We start from the raw sequence: 19,473 nt of genomic DNA on the forward strand, positions 1-19,473 counted from the left end.
GGTGCCTGGCCTCCTTTTTATTTCTCTATGTTTTTTAATGAAAAATTTCAAACATATATAAATATAAAGTACAGTGGCCAGGGGTGGTGACTCACTCTTGTAATTCCAGTGCTTTGGGAGGCCAAGGCAGTAGGATCACTTCAGCCCAGGAGTTTGAGACCAGCCTGGGCAACATAGGGAGACCCTGTCTCTACAAAAAAAAATATAAAAAATTAGCCAGGCATGGTGGCACATGCATGTGCCTGTGGTCCTAGCTATTTGGGAGGCTGAGATGGAAGGATTGCTTGAGCCCAGGAGGTCAAGGCTGCAGTGAACCCTGATCATGCCACTGCACTCCAGCATGGGCAACAGAGCTAGACCCTGCCTCCAAAAAAAAAAAAAGAATAGTACAATGAACCCCTGTATATACTTGTTACCCATCATTTGTCAAAATCGTGGCAAACTTATTTCCTATCCCCTTTTACTTCTTTTTTTCTTAAATTATTTTAAAACAAATCCAATCATGTCATTTCACTTCCACATAGTTCAGTATGCATCTGTAATATGTGCAGATATCTGCCACTTTGTCTTTGAGGATAAAACAAATAAAAACAAAATAAAATAAAATATGCAGACATTTTCATAAATAACAATGAAGTAATTATCATACCTAACAAAATTAGCAGTAATTTCTTGGTTTCATCTAATACTTGATAAATTGTCAAGTTCTACTGATTGTCTCACAAATGTATTTTTATAGTTGATTTCTTCAAATCAGGCTCTCATTAAGTTGTATATAATAAATTTGATTATTATACTCTCTTTTTTTTTTTTTTTTTTTGAGACGGAGTCTCACTCTGTTGCCCAGGCTGGAGTGCAGTGGCACGATCTCGGCTCACTGCAGACTCCGCCTCCTGGGTTCCAGCAATTCTTCTGCCTCAGCCTGCAGGGTAGCTGTAACTACAGGGACATGCCACCACACCTAGCTAATTTTTTTGTATTTTTAATAGAGACAGGGCTTCACCATGTTGGCCAGACTGGTCTCAATCTCCTGACCTCAAGTGATCCGTCCGCCTCCGCCTCCCAAAGTGCTAGGATTACAGGCGTGAGCCACCACGCCCAGCAGTTTATTATATTCTTAAACCCGTGATCTAGATCAGTCTCCTTCCTTTTCTTTCCACATGCCATTAACTCATTGAAGAAATCAGGTCACTTTCCTGTACAGTGTCCCAAGTTCTAGGTTAGACAGGCTTGCTTCCTTGTGATATCTGTAACTTTTTTCTTTATTTCCCTTATTTCTTATAAATAGAAGTTAACTTTGAAGGTGCAATTAGATTAAGTTTCACCTTGGTGGTGATACTGTATAAGGGGTTCGCTGCCCTTATGTTGTATCATGTCTTGAGGCAGTGTCTGGTTAAAGTAGAATCCAGATAAAGTCCACATACTGCAACTGATTGATACTTCTTTTTTTTTTTTTTTTTTTTTTTTTTGAGACGGAATCTCACTCTGTTGCGTAGGCTGGAGTCAGTGGCACAATCTCGGCTCACTGCAACCTCTGCCTCCTGGGTTCAAGTGATTCTCCTGCCTTAGCCTCCCAAGTAGCTGGGACTACAGGTGTGTGCCACCACAGCCGGCTAGTTTTTGTGTATTTTTAGTAGAGGTGGGGTTTCACCATATTGGCCAGGCTGGTCTCGAACTCCTGACCTCGTGATCTGCCCGCCTTGGCCTCCCAAAGTGCTGGGATTAAAGGTGTGAGCCACCACACCCAGCCCGATACTTCTTTTAATCTGTAAACTCCCCTCCATCTCTCTCTTTTTCCACCCCTTACCATTTATCTGTTGAAGAAATTAGATTTGTGCTATAGTTTCCCATAGTCTGGGTTTTGCTGATTGCATCCATTTGTTGTGGGGGGTTTTGTGTGTTTTGTGTTTTGTTTTGTTTTGTTTTTTGGAGACAGGATCTCACTCTGTCACCCAGGCTGGAGTGTAGTGGCACATTGTTGGCTCATTGCCACCTCCACCTTCCTTCTGAAGCAATCCTCCCACTTTAGCCTCTCGGGTAGCTAGGACTACAGGTACACGCCAAAATGTCCAGCTCATTTTTTTGTATTTTTAGTAGAGACAAGGTTTTGCTATGTTGCCAGGCTGGTCTTGAACTCCTGGGCTCAAATGATCTGCCCACCTTGGCCTCCCACAGTACTAGTATTACAGGCATAAGCCACAGCTCCTGCCCCATGATGTTGTACTTTCATGTGTTCCTCTGTCCTTTGTATTTCCTATAAATTGGTAGTTGGAGCCAGAGGCTTGATCAGATTGAGGTCTGATCGCCTGTTCTCTCCCTTAGGCAGAAAAACCGACTTCATAGGTAATACATGGTCTTCCATCAGGTACATGTGAAATCTATTTATGTCTTTCTGTTAACAGGTGTTGTTGCATACATAATTAATTATTAATTCATGAAAGGGATGTAAAATTGTGATAGTTTTTAATTTTATTCCTTATTAGCTATAGAGAAACTTTGCCTTACCTAATATTTGATTAGCCAGTGGTACAGTGTTTTTTTTGTGTGTGTCTTGCTTTTTGAAAGGATAAGGCTTGATTTTTGTTTTATTTTGTTTTCCTCTTTACCAGTTTTCAAAATATGCATTGGTTTACTAACATCCTTCAATATTTACCCATTTTGTTGTTTGTTTGTATGTATTATTAAGAACTACCAGACTTAAACATATGGCTGAGTTGTAATTGAAGTTATTGTTCTTATTGATAATCAGGCTGGTTCCTATATTCTTTTTGTTTTGTTTTTTTGAGACAGAGTCTCGCTCTGTCGCCCAGGCTGGAGTGCAATGGCTTGATCTCAGCTCGCTGCAACCTCTGCCTCCTGGGTTCAAGCAATTACCCTGCCTCAGCCTCCCGAGTAACTGGAATTATAGGTGCCACCACCACACCCGGCTAATTTTTTGTATTTTTAATAGACACAGGGTTTCGCCATGTTGGCCAGGCTGATCTTGAACTCCTGACCTCAGGTGATCCACCACCTTGGCCTCCCAAAGTGTTGAGATTACAGGCATGAGCCACCACGCCCAGCCGGTTCCTATATTCTGTTGACATGAAGTCACAGTAAGAAGTCATTGATAGATTCTTTACTGTCTAGTGTTTGAAGATATACCAGACTGGGAATCAGCCATTTGCCAAGGAGCCCTACCTTTTTCATGTTTCTGCTGAAAGGTGAGGGCTCCTCAACGTTAGTATTTGGAATTAGTATTTTAAAACTCTAGTGTGGGCTATACTGCTACTGAGGTAGTCATCGTTTGTACGATTTTCAGTGGACAGAGCTAGGAAATTTGTGTTTGTATGTTTATATTTAAAGATAAAATACATCATAAGTTCATACTGATATTTTCAATTGAGATTAAAGGCCTCAAGGTAATTATTAATGTCCTATGTTTTAACATCCGTTATCTCTTTTTATCCCATGATGAAAATCTCATTCTCAGGGATACCAGAGGTGATAGAATGTCACATAGCTACTCATTTGCTTTATTCCTTCTTATTCACAGCTTTCTCAACCTTACAGTAGTCTCCCATCAAAAATACAATTACTGAAAACAGTTAAAAAAATTTTTTTAGTTCTTTTTTGTCTATATATTTCACTATAGACATGCTAATTGCTAGGTTTTACAGATTACTTGGAATCGTCCCTTGTGGTTATGCTACCATCTGTATACAAATTTAGGTTCATTTATTTTATTCATTTAACATTAAATCTCTCTCTTTAGGTAGGAAGAGTGGCATTTCTCCTAAAAAATCAAAATACATGACTCCAATGCAGCAGAAACTAAATGAGGTCTATGAAGCTGTAAAGAACTATACTGATAAGAGGGGTCGCCGCCTCAGTGCCATATTTCTGAGGCTTCCCTCTAGATCTGAGTTGCCTGACTACTATCTGACTATTAAAAAGCCCATGGACATGGAAAAAATTCGAAGTCACATGATGGCCAACAAGTACCAAGATATTGACTCTATGGTTGAGGACTTTGTCATGATGTTTAATAATGCCTGTACATACAATGAGCCTGAGTCTTTGATCTACAAAGATGCTCTTGTTCTACACAAAGTCCTGCTTGAAACACGCAGAGACCTGGAGGGAGATGAGGACTCTCATGTCCCAAATGTGACTTTGCTGATTCAAGAGCTTATCCACAATCTTTTTGTGTCAGTCATGAGTCATCAGGATGATGAGGGAAGATGCTACAGTGATTCTTTAGCAGAAATTCCTGCTGTGGATCCCAACTTTCCTAACAAACCACCCCTTACATTTGACATAATTAGGAAGAATGTTGAAAATAATCGCTACCGGCGGCTTGATTTATTTCAAGAGCATATGTTTGAAGTATTGGAACGAGCAAGAAGGATGAATCGGTATGTTTTCAAAGCCATTTTCATTTTGAGGATGTGTGCTATTTAATACAAAACAGATGAAAGAATATTGCTTTGATGTACTATTTCCACTTACATACATGATTGTAGTTGGTAGCATGCTATTCTGAATTCTAATTAGCCAGAACTTCTTAAGAGTGAGTATATTCTGTGGGGGAGAGAAGGCACACCACTAAGTCACTTAGATTAAGGCCAGTGAGGAGGAAGACAAAATTGAAAATATCTTGAAAAGCATAAACTTAAAATACAGCCTTTCATAGAACGTGTTTTTTAAAAAGATAAATGTTTCTAATTGGAAATAGTAACAGCATCTTTCTTTTAAGGTTTGGCTTCAGTGCACGAATGCTTTAAATAAAATAGCTCTAAGGTATTGACCTGAGGTTAGACTGATAGAAATTTGATCACCATATTAAGTACCTCAGAGGGTTTCTTTTTTTTTTTAATCTCAGATTTCTTACTTTAAGAGCTTGCTGAAGACATTAAACGTTCTAAAAGGAGCAGTCAAATTTAGATTTACATTAAACTTAAATTTCCTTCTAATTTTTATCTGTGACATATCTTTGCTGCATGTCAGTAGCAAACTTGACTATTAAATTCAGCAATTACAGTTTATTTTATATGTGCTCTTAGAGACAGTTGGGAAAATATAAAAAAATAAAGATACAAACCTTACCATCCTGGAGCTTACAGCCTATCATGTTTAGAACTAGACCTTTAGGCAGTGTAATGCCAGCTAGGGAATCTATGAAATCAGAATTTGCTCTGAACCTTTAAAGAAAAGCAAGTAATAATGTTTGCTTTCAGTGTCTTTGCAAATAAAAGAGAAAAAACAGTAACATTTGCTGCTTGTGTTAAGCACCAGCTCTTTGTAAAGCACCATGCTAAGCACTTTATGAAGGCAATCTCTAACCCTTATGATAGCCCTTCTAGATAAGTGATAATCTTTTCAGTTTGCATGTGAAAGAATTAGAAGCATAGGCAGAGAAAAGTTACCCATAGTCATACAACTAGTAAGTGATGTGACTTGTCTTGCTCTCCACTGCAGAGGGCTACTCCTGAGCCAGTTACCAGGACAAGTCATGGAGCATGGCCATGGATGATAAGCCTTGAGCTCTGTGCTCTAAAAGCTTGAAGTCTGATGGATGGGCCAGGACTTATGCTTAAGGGAAAAATAATTCCAGACATGAGACAATATACCACAACCTTATATTTAGTACAGATGGTGATGTAAGGAACTCTGTGGGCCACAGTTCTCCTAAAAAGGCATGAGGCATCAGGAAAGAATGGGATGATAGGTAGGGTTCAAATGAATAGGCAAGAGGATATTTCAAATAAAATGAATGTTGTGAGCAAAGGAATGGAGTTAGGAAATGAATATGGTATGTTTAAGAGACAGGGATAGAGTTGGGGCCAGTTTGGTGAGGCCCATGTGTGACACCTTTAAGAAATGGTCCTTAATAATATGGTTCTTCAGCAATTGAATAGAAATAAAGAGAAGGATGGAGGGACATCTTGCAGTCAAAAACTCTTGGAGTTACTCATTTATTCAACACATATTTATTGAGAGGCTACTTAATGAGCATATTCTAGATGCATGGAATACACCAGTGGGCAAAACAAACTCTGCTTTCATGTAGCTTAGACTTCTTTCTGTTCTTGTTCTTGGCTTAAGTAGTCCTTAAGTCTAATACCCCTCCCTTCCTCCCCTCCCTGCTTAGCCCCATTACATCTTGGTGTTAGTTCTATGAGTCTTTCAATGAGTATTTGTCTTCTAGATTATTAGGAACTTTGTTTATGTTGTATAGATGATGTTTATTTTAAGAATTAAGATTTGTGTCTCTAGGAAATTAGCTCTTTTCATTCTCCCATTGTTGACATGATTGTTTTTTGCTTTTGAGGCCTGGAAGAGTCCAAGGTGTATTTTTACGAGATAGTGATGCACACAGTTTTACCCTCATGCCCAGAGCTTTGTTGAAAAACAAAAGGGATCCCTGGTAATTTAGTAGTTAGGAAAAATTTTTAAAAGAAAAACATACAGGGAGCCATTCTTAACCTTGTGAACGAAGATAGTATTGTGATTGCTTATAGTACTTATTAAGAATAAGTACTTAATAAGAATTGATGGGGATGCATCAATTTAGTGAATGATAAACTATGCCTTTATCTACTATATTATCAGTAGCAAAGCTAGGCATCCCAGAAATATTAGTTCATAAATTCAATGAAGTCTACATACAGTAGATTTCCATGTTGATCTCTAATAAGAGTCTTCATGCTTCATCACCATTTACCCCTACCCCTACCCACCACTGTTACTCAACATCACCTAGGACTTCACAGGCTAAAATAGAAGGAATCTGAACAGTGAGACATAACAAGAGAAAAATTCACTCAGATGACAATAGTTTGTCCATCAACAGTATTTAGTAACAGCACAGTGCTGACTCATGCCAGTTGGCTGCTGGCTTTCCTAAACTGCTGGCAGTATTCCCAGACTAAACACTGTGACCCCCTTGCAGGTAAAAGAGACCTGTGGGAAGATGAACAAGGGAAGCATTAAGAGCCTCCTGTATTCTTAATTATTTTCTTTTGCTGAATGTCTGCCTTATATAAAAAGATTACTTACCAATTGAGGGGAATTTAGAGTTCTTTTTCCAGCTTGAGTTTATGTTCCTGCACATTCAATGAATACCTGACCTCTTAGATTAATAAATTCTTTGTAGTGCTTTGAATAAACAAAAAAGCATATACTAGGTGTTTAGTGAATCTTGTACAAAATGTTCATTTCTAAACCATGCAATATGATGGAATTGTGATCTGCCCTTTTAGTGTACCATGAAAGGTATTTACAAAAATTTTTTACTTTTTATTTACAAAAATTTTCACTTTTAATTTTATACTTAAAATTGTACACTATTATAAAATGAACTTTAATTTCAACTGAACAGAATTCAAATACCTTCATTCAGAAAACAGACATAAAATTGTGTTTTAGGGGCCAGGTACAGTGGCTCACACCTGTTGTAATCCCAGCACTTTGGGAGCCCAAGGTGGGAGGATGGCTTGCACTCAGGAGTTTGAGACCAGTCTGGACAACATAGCAAGACCTTCCTTATATCTACTTAAAATAAAATTTAAAAAATCAGCCAAGCTTGGTGACATATGCCTATAGTCCCAGCTACTCGAGAGGTTGAGGTGGGAGGATTGCTTGAGCCAGGAGATTGAGGCTGTAGTGAGCCATGATCGTGCCACTGTACTCCAGCCTGGGCAGCAGAGTGAGACTCTGTCTCAGGAAGAAAAAAAAAGTGTTTCAGGGGTCTCTTCCCTTGGTAAGTTTTATTTTTATTGCTTTCCTACAAGTATTAGCATTTCTATGACCCCAAAAGATATTTAAAACCTTTCCAAGGCGGGACACAGTGGCTCACACCTGTAATCCCAGCACTTTGGGAGGCCACGGCGGGCGGATCACCTGAGGTCAGGAGTTCGAGACCAGCCTGGCCAACATGGTGAAGCCTTGTTTCTACCAAAAGTACAAAAATTAGCCAGGCGTGGTTGTGGGTGCCTATAATCCCAGCTACTTGAGAGGCTGAGGCAGGAGAATCACTTGAACCTGGGAGGCAGAGGTTGCGATGAGCTGAGACTGCACCACTGTACTCCAGCCTGGGCAACAAGAACGAAACTCTGTCTGAAAAAAAAAAAAAAAAAGACTTTCTAGAAACACCCATTTAGGTTATTGATCGTGTCTTTTAATTGTTTGTCAGTTCACCTTTGCTGATGGGAGCAGCATTCTGGGGACCTCTCTGAAGTTTGATGCTCTAGTGGCATGTATCAGCAGGTGGCCTACTTGGCCACACTCCTCTGACCAGAATGTCTCTGTAACTGCTAAGACCTTTGTGGTTAGTTTTGTGAATAAGTTTTTAGACTCTGATATTCTTAGTTAATAGAATTCTATTTAAGCCAGCCAGGTGTGGTGGCTGACATCTGTAATTTAAGCACTTTGGAAGGCTGAAGAGGGAGGATCACTTGAGGCCAGGAGTTCGAGACCAGCCTGGGCAACACAGGGAGGACCCTGTTGCTACAAAAAATTTTAAAATTAGCCAGCCTGAGCCCAAGAAGTTGAGGCTATGGTGAGCTGTGATCACGCCACTGCACTGCAGTCTGGGTGACAGAGCAAGACCCAGTCTCAAAAAAAAATAAAATAAAATAAAAACAATTGTATGTAAACCTTCCTCAGACCACAGTGGACTAGAAACAGTAATAAAATTTCCTCCAGTCAAAATTCCAAAGTCTGAAGTTTATTTTGCCCACTCCCCACATTTTATTTATTTATTTATTTATTTATTTTGAGACAGAGTCTCACTCAATCTGTTGCCCAGACTAGAGTGCAGTGGCGCGATCTTGGCTCACTGCAACCTCCACCTCCCAGGTTCAAGTGACTGTCCTGCCTCAGCCTCCTGAGTAGCTGAGATTACATGTGTGCACCATCAGTTTTTGTATTTTCAGTAGAGACTGGGTTTCACCATTTTGGCCCGCCTTGGCCTCCCAAAGTGCTGAGATTGTAGGTGTGAGCCACCACAACTGGCCTGTTTATTGATTTTTTTTTTTTTTTAAGAGACAGGGTCTTGCTCTGTTGCCCAGAGTGGGAATGCAGTGGTGCCATCATAACTTACTGCACTTTCGAACTCCTGGGCTCAAGTGACCCTCCCGCCTCAGCTTCCCAGATAGCTAGGACTGCAGGTGTGTACTGAAGGGCGACAGGCTAGTCAGAGACGACACTGGTGGCAGCCAAGAGATCTTTATTGGAGAGGTAGAGGTCAGGTTGCGTGGGTGGGGAGAGAGAGAAGAGAAGAGGAGAGAGAGAGAGAGAGAGAGCTGTTGGTGTGCTGGGTTTTATATCCCTTGGGCCTACGTGGGACGGGCCCAAGGGAAGGTAGGAGATGCTTCTTTCTGATTGGCCCTCCTTTGGCGGGTTCAGACAGTGCCCGGTCAAAGAGGGGAGAAGAACCCGGAACCGGCGCCATTAAGGTACCCCTGTTGCCTAACATGTACCCCAATGCCTGGCTAATTTTTTGTTGAGACAGTGTCTTGCTGTGTTGCTTAGGCTGGTCTCAAACTCCTGGCCTTAAGCAGTCCTCCTGCCTCGGCCTCCCAAAGCATTGGAATTATAGGCATGAGCCACCATGCCTGGCCGCCTTATTTCATAAATGAGGAAGGAGACTCAGAAAAGTTCTGGGTATGACATACATAATCTTTTTTCCATCTTTCACTGTGTTGCCTTTGCTGGTTCCCCAGAATTACACAGTTATTTCTGGGAACCTAAAATGAACACTAACTCTGAGGCCTGTAACCATTATAGAATACCTTCATGGCTTTGCTTTAGGTTCAGGTACTCACTCACTTTAGGTTCAGGGTCTCACTAGCCTAGGCAACCATGATGTAGGACCAAAAGGAAGAAAATAGAGCCTATTATGTAACACATCGGTCTGCTATTAATAGAAAGTAAAAATTCAAAGAATAGATACGAGTAAGTGTTGAACATATTGTGGAGCCTTGGTACAATTCTTGGTTCTGGCAGCCACCTTCCCCTGCCAGAATCGATTGATGCGTGTGCCATGTATCTCCAAGAGAAAATACATGAGGCCTTTCCTTTTACATGAGCTGTACAAGAAGTGAGCCTTGAAGTAAAGGAAAATGGTGGGCATGGGGCTTACCATGGTAAAATGACACTTCGGATTTTGTTCTAACAGACTTCAGAAAGATACTCTTCATAGGCCTGTACGGAAATACCACTATATCAATTAAGCATTTAATAGAATTTAACATATAATTGAGGTGTTTAAAAGAAACAGCTTGTGTGTCAATGGATACTCTTGATGCTGTTATAGGACAGATTCAGAAATATATGAAGATGCGGTAGAACTTCAGCAGTTTTTTATTAAAATTCGTGATGAACTCTGCAAAAATGGAGAGATTCTTCTTTCACCGGCACTCAGCTATACCACAAAACATTTGCATAATGATGTGGAGAAAGAGAAAAAGGAAAAATTGCCAAAAGAAATAGAGGAAGATAAACTAAAACGAGAAGAAGAAAAAAGAGGTTGGTTTCTTTTCATTCTACTGAATATGAAAAAATATACTGTCTTCTAGCTGTTCTCATAATTAGCTGTAAAAGAGTCCTGTCTGAATGAAAACTCAGGGTATTGACTATATTAGAGTAGACGCAATGAGATGCAAATATTTGTATAGTTATTAATTTGGTCATCAGAACTGGGAAAGATTGAAAGTTACCTGTGACACAGCTGTTATCCTAGCATTCAAGGAAAAAAGTCAGTTAATTCACAAGTGTGGGGGCTTAATGCCTGTTTATATTATTGGTAGATCAAAACCTAAGCAGGCCAGCTAGAACTAGAAAACATTCTCAACAGTGAGTCCATGAAGTTTTTGCCACATCATACAGTAGCATTGGTTTCCTCATAGATACTTTGGACCAGACAAGTAGATGATATTTTGGTTGAATCACATAGCTGGAGAAAAGTTTTATTTTAATTATATCAAACTATAAAATGTTACTTTGGGTCACTTGCCAGAATTAAGAAATATTTTGATAACAGGACCTTATGATTACAAATTGGATCATTTCTGATAAAGTTCAAGTTCATATAGATTCCTAGAATATGTGACTCTAAGTTGTGTTAATCTTTGGCATCAAATGTCCTCCACAGATTTTTTCCCTTAGGCAAGAAAACAAAATAGATTGATTTGAAGCAAATTCTTATAAGCGATGGCATACCCCAAAAAGAAAGGAAAGAAACCTGGCTGGTGAGAGTAGTAATTTTGCCAGCATAGAACTAACTGCAAAACCAACAGCTTTGTCACCAAAGGAGATATATGATATACTCATTAAGGAAGATAGTGAATATATATGTGTGGGGTTTAGGGGAGAGGGGAATCTATGACTTTGCCAGCTAAAAGTGGTTGATGCAGAAATGCATGGAGTGAAGCTGCAACTTGGATGGCCCAAGGTGATGATCCAAGTTAAAGAATATTCTGAAAATTAGACATCTATAAAAGGACTGAGATAAGCTCTCCACACATTCCCAGCCAGCTGGAAAACCTACACATGCTGTGGGGGAAGATGCAAAATAACCTGGTGAAAAGCAAAATCCAAAGGTTACTTGAAAATTGGCCGCAACTTTGAGTGCATCCCCCAACCTATACACAGATCTGTCAGCACATGGTACATCCTTATGGGCTTGAGGTAGTTAAGTACAACCTTCACCTAAGTCATTGGCTGTAGAAAGGAGGAGCAACCCCTAGTGTCAAGTTTCCTTGTAGACCTATAGTGGGAGCTCCAGAGGAGAGAAGAGAAAGGGGGAAAAAAAGATTTGAAGACATAATGCTGAAAACCTCTCAAATTGGTGAAAAACATTAACCTACAGCTCCAAGAATTTCAAGTAAGATAATCACAAAAAGAGCCCCATTTAGATACATCATCATCAAACTGATGAAAATCTTGAAAGCAGCAACTGATTGATCACATACATGTAATTATCTGCACATTCCATCCAGGGGCCTGGGGATTGTCCAGCCCAATTGACAATTAGTGATACCTGAGCACTTTTCCCAGCATGTGGGGTCAGGGCCACTCAATCTGTCACTACCACCACAACTGGCACCCATCTTCATGTGTTACCTGTCGGTCCGGGTACTAGCCCACCCATCATAGCCATTGCCAGCACTGGTGCAGAACACTTGGGTCCCAGAGAGTTGTCCTAGCACTGCTACTGCTTTCACCCTTGCCACATCCACTGCCCAAGGGCTCGGGAACACACCCACCTGCTCGATCCACTGCTGCCATTCCTGGCACTCCAGCAAGCCAGCTGGAATCCCAAGAATTGGCCTGCCTGAACCTGTTAACACCAGTGCCAGTATACACCACTCTGGGGCCCAAAGCGTGGCCCACTTGACAGCCCAGTCCCCAGCAGTACTTTACCACAGCCTCCACTGTCAACTGCACCCCAAGCCAGGGGCACCCACCTCCTCCCCACCGCCCACATTAGTTAGGAACTGGGCTCCACAGGAGTCGGTGAGTGGCAGGCAAGCGAACATTACCCCCTGAGCTCCTCTTCCTGTTAGATCAATGGTGGCATTAGATTCTCATAGGAGCATGAACCCTATCGTGGACTGTGTATGTGAGGGATCTAGGCTGTGCACTGCTTATGAAACTCTAATGCCTGATGATCTGAGATGGAACAGTTTCATCCTGAAACCATCCCACCCAACCCTCATCCCTTACCCCCACAAACCCCATCCCCGTCTGTGGAAAAATTATCTTCCACGAAACTGGTCCCTGGTGCCAAAAACATTGGGGGTTGCTGCCCTAAGCCTCTTATTAAGTCATGGATACCACTGATACTGTTTACAGTAGAAGGAATCGTACAGAGATTACACTACTGTACACACCCAGATTCAAAACCAAAATATCCTGCCCAACCAACACCACAGATACATCTTCAGGGAGAAGTCCTCTTCTACGAAAGTAAATTCAGAACATTGGAAGAAGTGACTGTTATACCAGACACACATATAATATCAATATAAGGACACAGGAATCAAGAAAAAGCAAGGAAATATTACACCTCCAAAAGAACCCAGTAATTCTCTAGCAATAGATTTCAGTCGAAAAGTAATTTATTGGCTGGGTGCGGTGGCTCATGACTGTAATCCCAGCACTTTGGGAGACCAAGGCCAGCAGATCACGAGGTCAGGAGTTCAAGACCAGCCTGGCCAACATGGTGAAACCCTGTCTCTACTAAAAATACAAAAATTAGCCAGGCATGGTGGCGCGCACCTGTAGTCCCAACTACTCGGAAGGCTGAGGCAGAAGAATACCTTTAACCCAGGAGGTGGAGGTTGTAGTGAGCCAAGATCGCACCATTGCACTCCAGCCTGGGACAGAGCAAGACTCCATCTCAAAAACAAACAGTAATTTATCAGATTCCAGGAAAATAATTCAAAGTTTGATACAAGAGAATTCTTAGAAACATTACAAAGAAATCAGAAAAACAATTCAGGATGTGAATGAGAACTTTATCAAATAGATATCATGGAAAAGAACTAAAAAACTCTGGAACTGAAGAATTTATTGAATGAAATACAGAAGATATTTGAAAGCTTTAAGAACAGACTATATCAAGCAGAAAAAATAATTTCAGGAATTGATGACAGGTCTTTTGAAATAGTGATAACTCATTCAAAGAAAAATAAAAATGAATGAGCAAAGCTTGGTAACATAAGGGACACCATAAAGTGACCAAATTCTCAAATTTTGAGTATTCCTGAAGGTAAAGAGGAAATTTAAAAAGGTTGAAAAACCTGTTTAGTGAAATAATGAATGAAAACTTTCCAAGTGTATCAAGAAATTTAGACATCCAGTTACAGAAGAGTCAAAGATCCCCAAATAGATAAAAAGAGAGAACTTAAAATGTTCCCAACACATAGAAAGGATGGTTACCCCAAATACCCTGACTTGATCATTACACATTCTATAAATGCAACAAAGTGTCACACGTCCCCCATAAATATTTATAATATTATATCAATGAAAAAACAAAAATTGTGATTGTAATTAATATCACTGAAATGCACACTTTACATTGGTTTAAATGGCAGATTTTGTTATAGATTTTTTATCACAATTTTAAAATGTATTTAAAAATAATACATCCATGAAACGTCAATGTTTTTATAAAAAATATTTTCATATGCAAGTGAGATTGACAGTTAAAAAAATTTTTTTTTTTTTTTTTTTTTTTTTTTTTTTTTGAGACGGAGTCTCGCTCTGTCGCCCAGGCTGGAGTGCAGTGGCGTGATCTTGGTTCACTGCAAGCTCCACCTCCTGGGTTCACACCATTCTCCTGCCTCAGCCTCCCAAGTAGTCGAGATTACAGGCGCGCCCACCACCACACTTGGCTAATTTTTTTTTTTTTTTTTTTGGTATTTTTGGTAGAGACAGGGTTTCACTGTGTTAGCCAGGATGGTCTCGATCTCCTGACCTTGTGATCCACCCACCTCGGCTGCCCAAAGTGCTGGGATTACAGGCGTGAGCCACCACGCCTGGCCAACAGTAAAAATTTTTTTTTAATTTGGTTTGCATTTCCCTGAAGTTTATAGTTATGTTGAGCATTTTATCATATGCATATTGACCATCTATATGTTTATAGTTAGATAGGAAGAATAAGTTACTAGTTAGTGTTCAATAGTACTACAGACTGACTATAATTAACAATTTATTTTATATTTTCAAATAGCTAGAAGAGTGGATTTTGAGTCTTCTCAACATAAAGAAGTCATAAATGCTTGAGATTATTAATATGCTAATTACCCTGATTTGATTGTTATATGTTGTATCCATGTTATCGAAATATCACACTGTACTCCATAAATATGTGCAATTTTTTGTGTGTGTGATGGCATCTCATTCTGTCATCCAGGCTAGAGTGCAGTGGCACGATCATGGCTCACTACACCCTCAACCTCCTGAGCTCAAGCGAGTCTCTTGCCTCAGTCTCCTGAGTAGTTGAGACTAGAGGCATGTGCCACACCCACCTAATTTTTTGTTTGTTTGTTTGTTTGTTTTGTTTGTTTGAGATGTAGTCTTGCTCTGTTGCTAAGGCTGGAGTGCAATGGTGTGATCTCAGCTCACTGCAACCTCTGCCTCCCAGGTTCCAGCGATTCTCCTGCCTCAGCCTCCTGAGTAGCTGGGATTACAGGCGTGTGCCACCACACCCAGCTGATTTTTGTATTTTTAGTAGAGAAGGGGCTTCACCATGTTGGCCAGGCTGGTCTCTAACTCCTGACCTCAGGTGATCTGCCTGCTTCCACCTCCCAAAGTGCTAGGATTACAGATGTGAGCCACTGCACCTGGCCTAATTTTTTAAATTACTTGTAGAGATGAGATCTTGCTGTGTTGCCCAGGCTGGTTTTAAACTCCTGGGCTCAAGGGATCCTCTCTCCTCAGATTCGAAAGTGCTGGGATTGCAGACACCAGCCACATGATTATCATATGTCAATGAAAAATAACAAAAGCCCAAAAAGTGGTATATTCATACAATGGAATATTATTCCACCATAAAAAGGAATGACATCCTTATTCATGCTATGTAAATGAACATTGAAAACCTTATGATAAGTGAAGTAAGCCAAACTGAAAAGGACAAATATTGTATGATTATACTTTTTTGAAGTATATAGAATTGGCAAATTCATAGGGACAGAAAGTAGAATAGAGATTGCTAGGGGCCAGGTTGCAGAGTGGAGAAGTGGGTAATTACTGTTTAATGATTAAAGTTTCTGTTTGGGATAATGAAAAAGTTTTGGAAATAGTTTGTGGTTATGGTTGCACAACACTAAATTATTGCCACTGAATGGTACACTTAAAAGTGGTCAGAATGATAACTGTTTTGTATTATATGTTTTACTACAATTATTAAAAACTAATAATGTAATATACCAAAAACTGTTGAACTTTAAGTAGGTGAATTATGTGGTGTGTGAATTATATATGAAGTTGTTTTCCATTCAGAGAAATACTAGAATATAAAGTTGAAGAAGTCTCCCAGAAGTAGAACAACAACAGAAATAAAAGGAAGAAAAAGATAACTGGCAGGGCGCAGTGGCTCAAGCTGTAATCCCAGCACTTTGGAAGGCTAAAGTGGGTAGATCACCTGAGGTCAGGAGTTCGAGACCAGCCTGAGCAACATGGTGAAACCCTGTCTCGACTAAAAATACAAAAATTAGCCGGGTGTGGTGGTACATGCCTATAGTCCCAGCTACTCGGGAGGCTGAGGCAAGAGAATTGCTTGAACCCGGGTGGCAGAGGTTGCAGTGAGCCGAGATTGCGCCACTGCACTCCAGCCTGGGCGACACAGTGAGACTCTCCTGAGTAGCTGGAACTACAGGCATGTGCCACCACACGAGACTAAGATGGGAGGATCGCTGGATCACTTGAGCCCAGGAGTTCAGGGTTGTAGTGAGCTGTGATGGTGCCGGTACCCTGAAACCTGGTTTAACCCTGTCTGTAAAAAAACAAAAAAAAAATTCTAATCTCTCGGTCCCTTTCAGTAAACTGATAGTGTTACTGCTGGTATAAAATTCTCAAGAACCTTATAGATCTGCTGTGTATAACACAGGGATTCACTTGATTAATCAATTGCTAGATAACAGTTTTCACCAAAATTGGCAGAACTTTTAAAAATTATATATATAATACCAAGAATTAGGAGAATTAGGAGATAGGGCAAGATGGCCAAATAGAAGCCTCCACCAATTGTCCTCCCCACAGGAACACCAAATTTAACAACTATCTACACACAAAAAAAGCACCTTCATAAGAACCAAAAATCAGGTAAACAATCACAATACCTAGTTTTAACTTAATATCACTGAAAGAGGGTAGAAAACACAGTCTAGAATTGCTGGCACCACCCCTCTCCCATACCCCAGCATCAGCTGTGTGGCACAGAGAATCTTTGTGCTTGTGGGAGTTAGCACAGTGATTGCGGGATTTGCATTGGAACTCAGCCAATGCCCACAGAGGAAACATTCAGGCCAGCCCTTATCAGAAGGGAATTGTCCAGCCCAATGGACTGGACAATTGTCAGAACTTGAGTTCCAGCAAGCCTTGCCACTGTGTGCTAAAGGGTTCCGGGGTCCTAAATAAACTTGAAGGGAAGTGTAGGCCACAAGGACTACAACTATTAGGCAAGTCCTAGTGCTGTACTGGGCTCAGAGCCAGTGGACTTAGGGGGCACATGACATGTGAGACACCAGCAGGGTAAGCAGGGGAGTACTTGCACCACCCCTCCCCAACCCTGGGCAGCTCTGAAAAAGACTTCTTCCTTCCACTTGAGGAGAGGAGAGGGAAGAGTAAAGAGTTCTTTGTCTGCAGCTTAGATACCAGCTCAGCCACAGTAGGATAAGGCACTGGGCAGAGTCCTGAGGCACCCATTCCAGGCCCTAGCTCCCATGCAGCATTTCTAGACATGCCCCTGAGCCAGAAGGGAATACACTGCCTTGAAGAGAGGGACCCAGTCTTGGTAGAATTCATCACCTGCTGACTAAAGAGTCCTTGGGCCCTGAATAATCAGCAACAGTAGCCAGGTAGTATGCCTGTAGGATACATTTCTTTTTTTTTTTTTTTTTTTTTTTTTTTTGAGACAGAGTCTCACTCTGTCGCCAGGCTGGAGTGCAGTGGCACAATCTCGGCTCACTGCAACCTCTGCCTCCTGGGTTCAAGCAATTCTCCTGCCTCAGCCCCCCGAGTAGCTGGGACTACAGGCGCGCACCACCAAGCCCAGCTAATTTTTATATTTTTAGTAAAGACAGGGTTTCACCATGTTGGCCAGGATGGTCTCGATCTCTTGACCTCGTGACCCGCCTGCCTCGGCCTCCCAAAGTGCTGGGATTACAGGCGTGAGCCACCACGCCCAGCCACAATCCTACAATTTATATGGAACCATAAAAGACTCAGAATAGCTAAAATTATTTTGAGCCAAAAGAAAACTGGAGGAATCACATTACCCGACTTCAGTTTATATTATAGAGCTATATAGTATCTGAAACAGCATGGTGCTGGCATAAAAACAGACACATATACCAATGGAAAAGAGTAGAGAACCCAGAAACAAATCCATACATCTACAGTGAACTCATTTTTGACAACAGTGCCAAGAATATACATTGGGGAAAGGACAGTCTCTTCAATAAATGGTGCTGGGAAAACTGGATATCAGTATACAGAGTAATGAAATTAGCCACCTGTCTCTTGCCATGTACAAAAATCAAAATGGATTAAAGACTTAAATCTAATACCTGAAACTATGAAACTACTAGAATAAAACTGGACTAGGCAAAAATTTCTTAATTCCCCACAGGCACAGGCAACCAAAGCAAAAGTAGATAAATGGGATTACATCAAGTTAAAAAGCCTCTGCACAGCAAAGGAAACAAAGTGAGGGGACAACCCACAGAGTGGGAAAAAACTATCTGCAAACTAACCATCTTGCAGTGGATTAGTAACCAGAATGTATGAGGAACTCAACTCCTTAAGAGAAAATCTAATAATCCAATTAAAAAGTGGGCAAAAGACCTGAATATACATTTCCCAAAAGGAGACATACAAATGGCAAACAGGTAAATGAAAAGGTGCTCAACATCACTGATCATCAGAAAAAACAATGAGATATCATATCACTCCAGTTAAAATGGCTTTTATCCAAAAGCCAGGGCCTGATACCAGTCCCCCAGAGTTGGGGCACACAGTCCAGGAGTCCTGAGCTGAGCCTTGGCCCCCTAAAATCCTCTAGAAACTAAGCCCATCAACTGAACCCATCTTACACCACAATCAAACACCCAAGGTCATCAAATAGGATAAAAGAATGAAAAAAAAAAAATAGCCAAAGGACAGCAACTGTAAAGATTGAAGGAACATTAGCCCACAAAGATGAGAAAGAACCAGCACAAGAACACTGACAACTCAAAAGCCAGAGTGCCTTCTTTCCTCCAACGTTGCAATTCAGGAAACTCAGAGAATCCCTACAAAATACTTCACAAGATCATCTCCAAGACACACAATCATCAGATTCTCCAAGGTCAAAATGAAAGAAAAAAATGACAGGTCACCTTCAAAGGGAAGCCCAGAAGACTAACTGTGGACCTGTCAGCACAAACCCTGCAAGCCAAGAAGAGATTGGGGGCCTGTATTCGACATTCTTAAGGAAAAGAAATTCCAACCAGTAATTTCTATCTGGCCAAACCAAGCTTCATAAGCAGAGGAGAAATAGAGTCCTTTTTCCTCAAGCAGATGCTGAGGGAATTTGTTACCACCAGACCTGCCTTACAGTAGCTCCTAAAAGAAGCACTAAATATGAAAAGGAAAGACTGTTACCAGACACTACAAAAACACACTGAAGTATATAGACCAATGACACTATAAAGCAACCACACAAACAAGATTGCTTCCAGCTAACAACATGATGACAAGATCAGATCCACACAT

At 40.7% G+C, this 19,473-nt stretch overlaps 1 protein-coding gene across 50 annotated transcripts in view; it reads left to right on the top strand.

The window, feature by feature from the left end:
• The window catches only part of PBRM1 (polybromo 1), a 142,681-nt gene that overhangs the window by 72,194 nt on the left and 51,014 nt on the right, over positions 1-19,473 (top strand). For all 50 annotated transcript variants that reach the window (XM_055273970.2, XM_055273905.2, XM_055273974.2 and 47 more), the window contains 2 exons: positions 3,755-4,397; positions 10,301-10,512. In XM_055273970.2, coding sequence (XP_055129945.1) covers positions 3,755-4,397; positions 10,301-10,512 — 855 coding nt within the window. The remainder of the gene's footprint in view (positions 1-3,754; positions 4,398-10,300; positions 10,513-19,473) is intronic.

Source organism: Symphalangus syndactylus, chromosome 1 (genome assembly GCF_028878055.3).
Source record: "Symphalangus syndactylus isolate Jambi chromosome 1, NHGRI_mSymSyn1-v2.1_pri, whole genome shotgun sequence".
Classification (NCBI taxonomy): Eukaryota; Metazoa; Chordata; class Mammalia; order Primates; family Hylobatidae; genus Symphalangus; species Symphalangus syndactylus.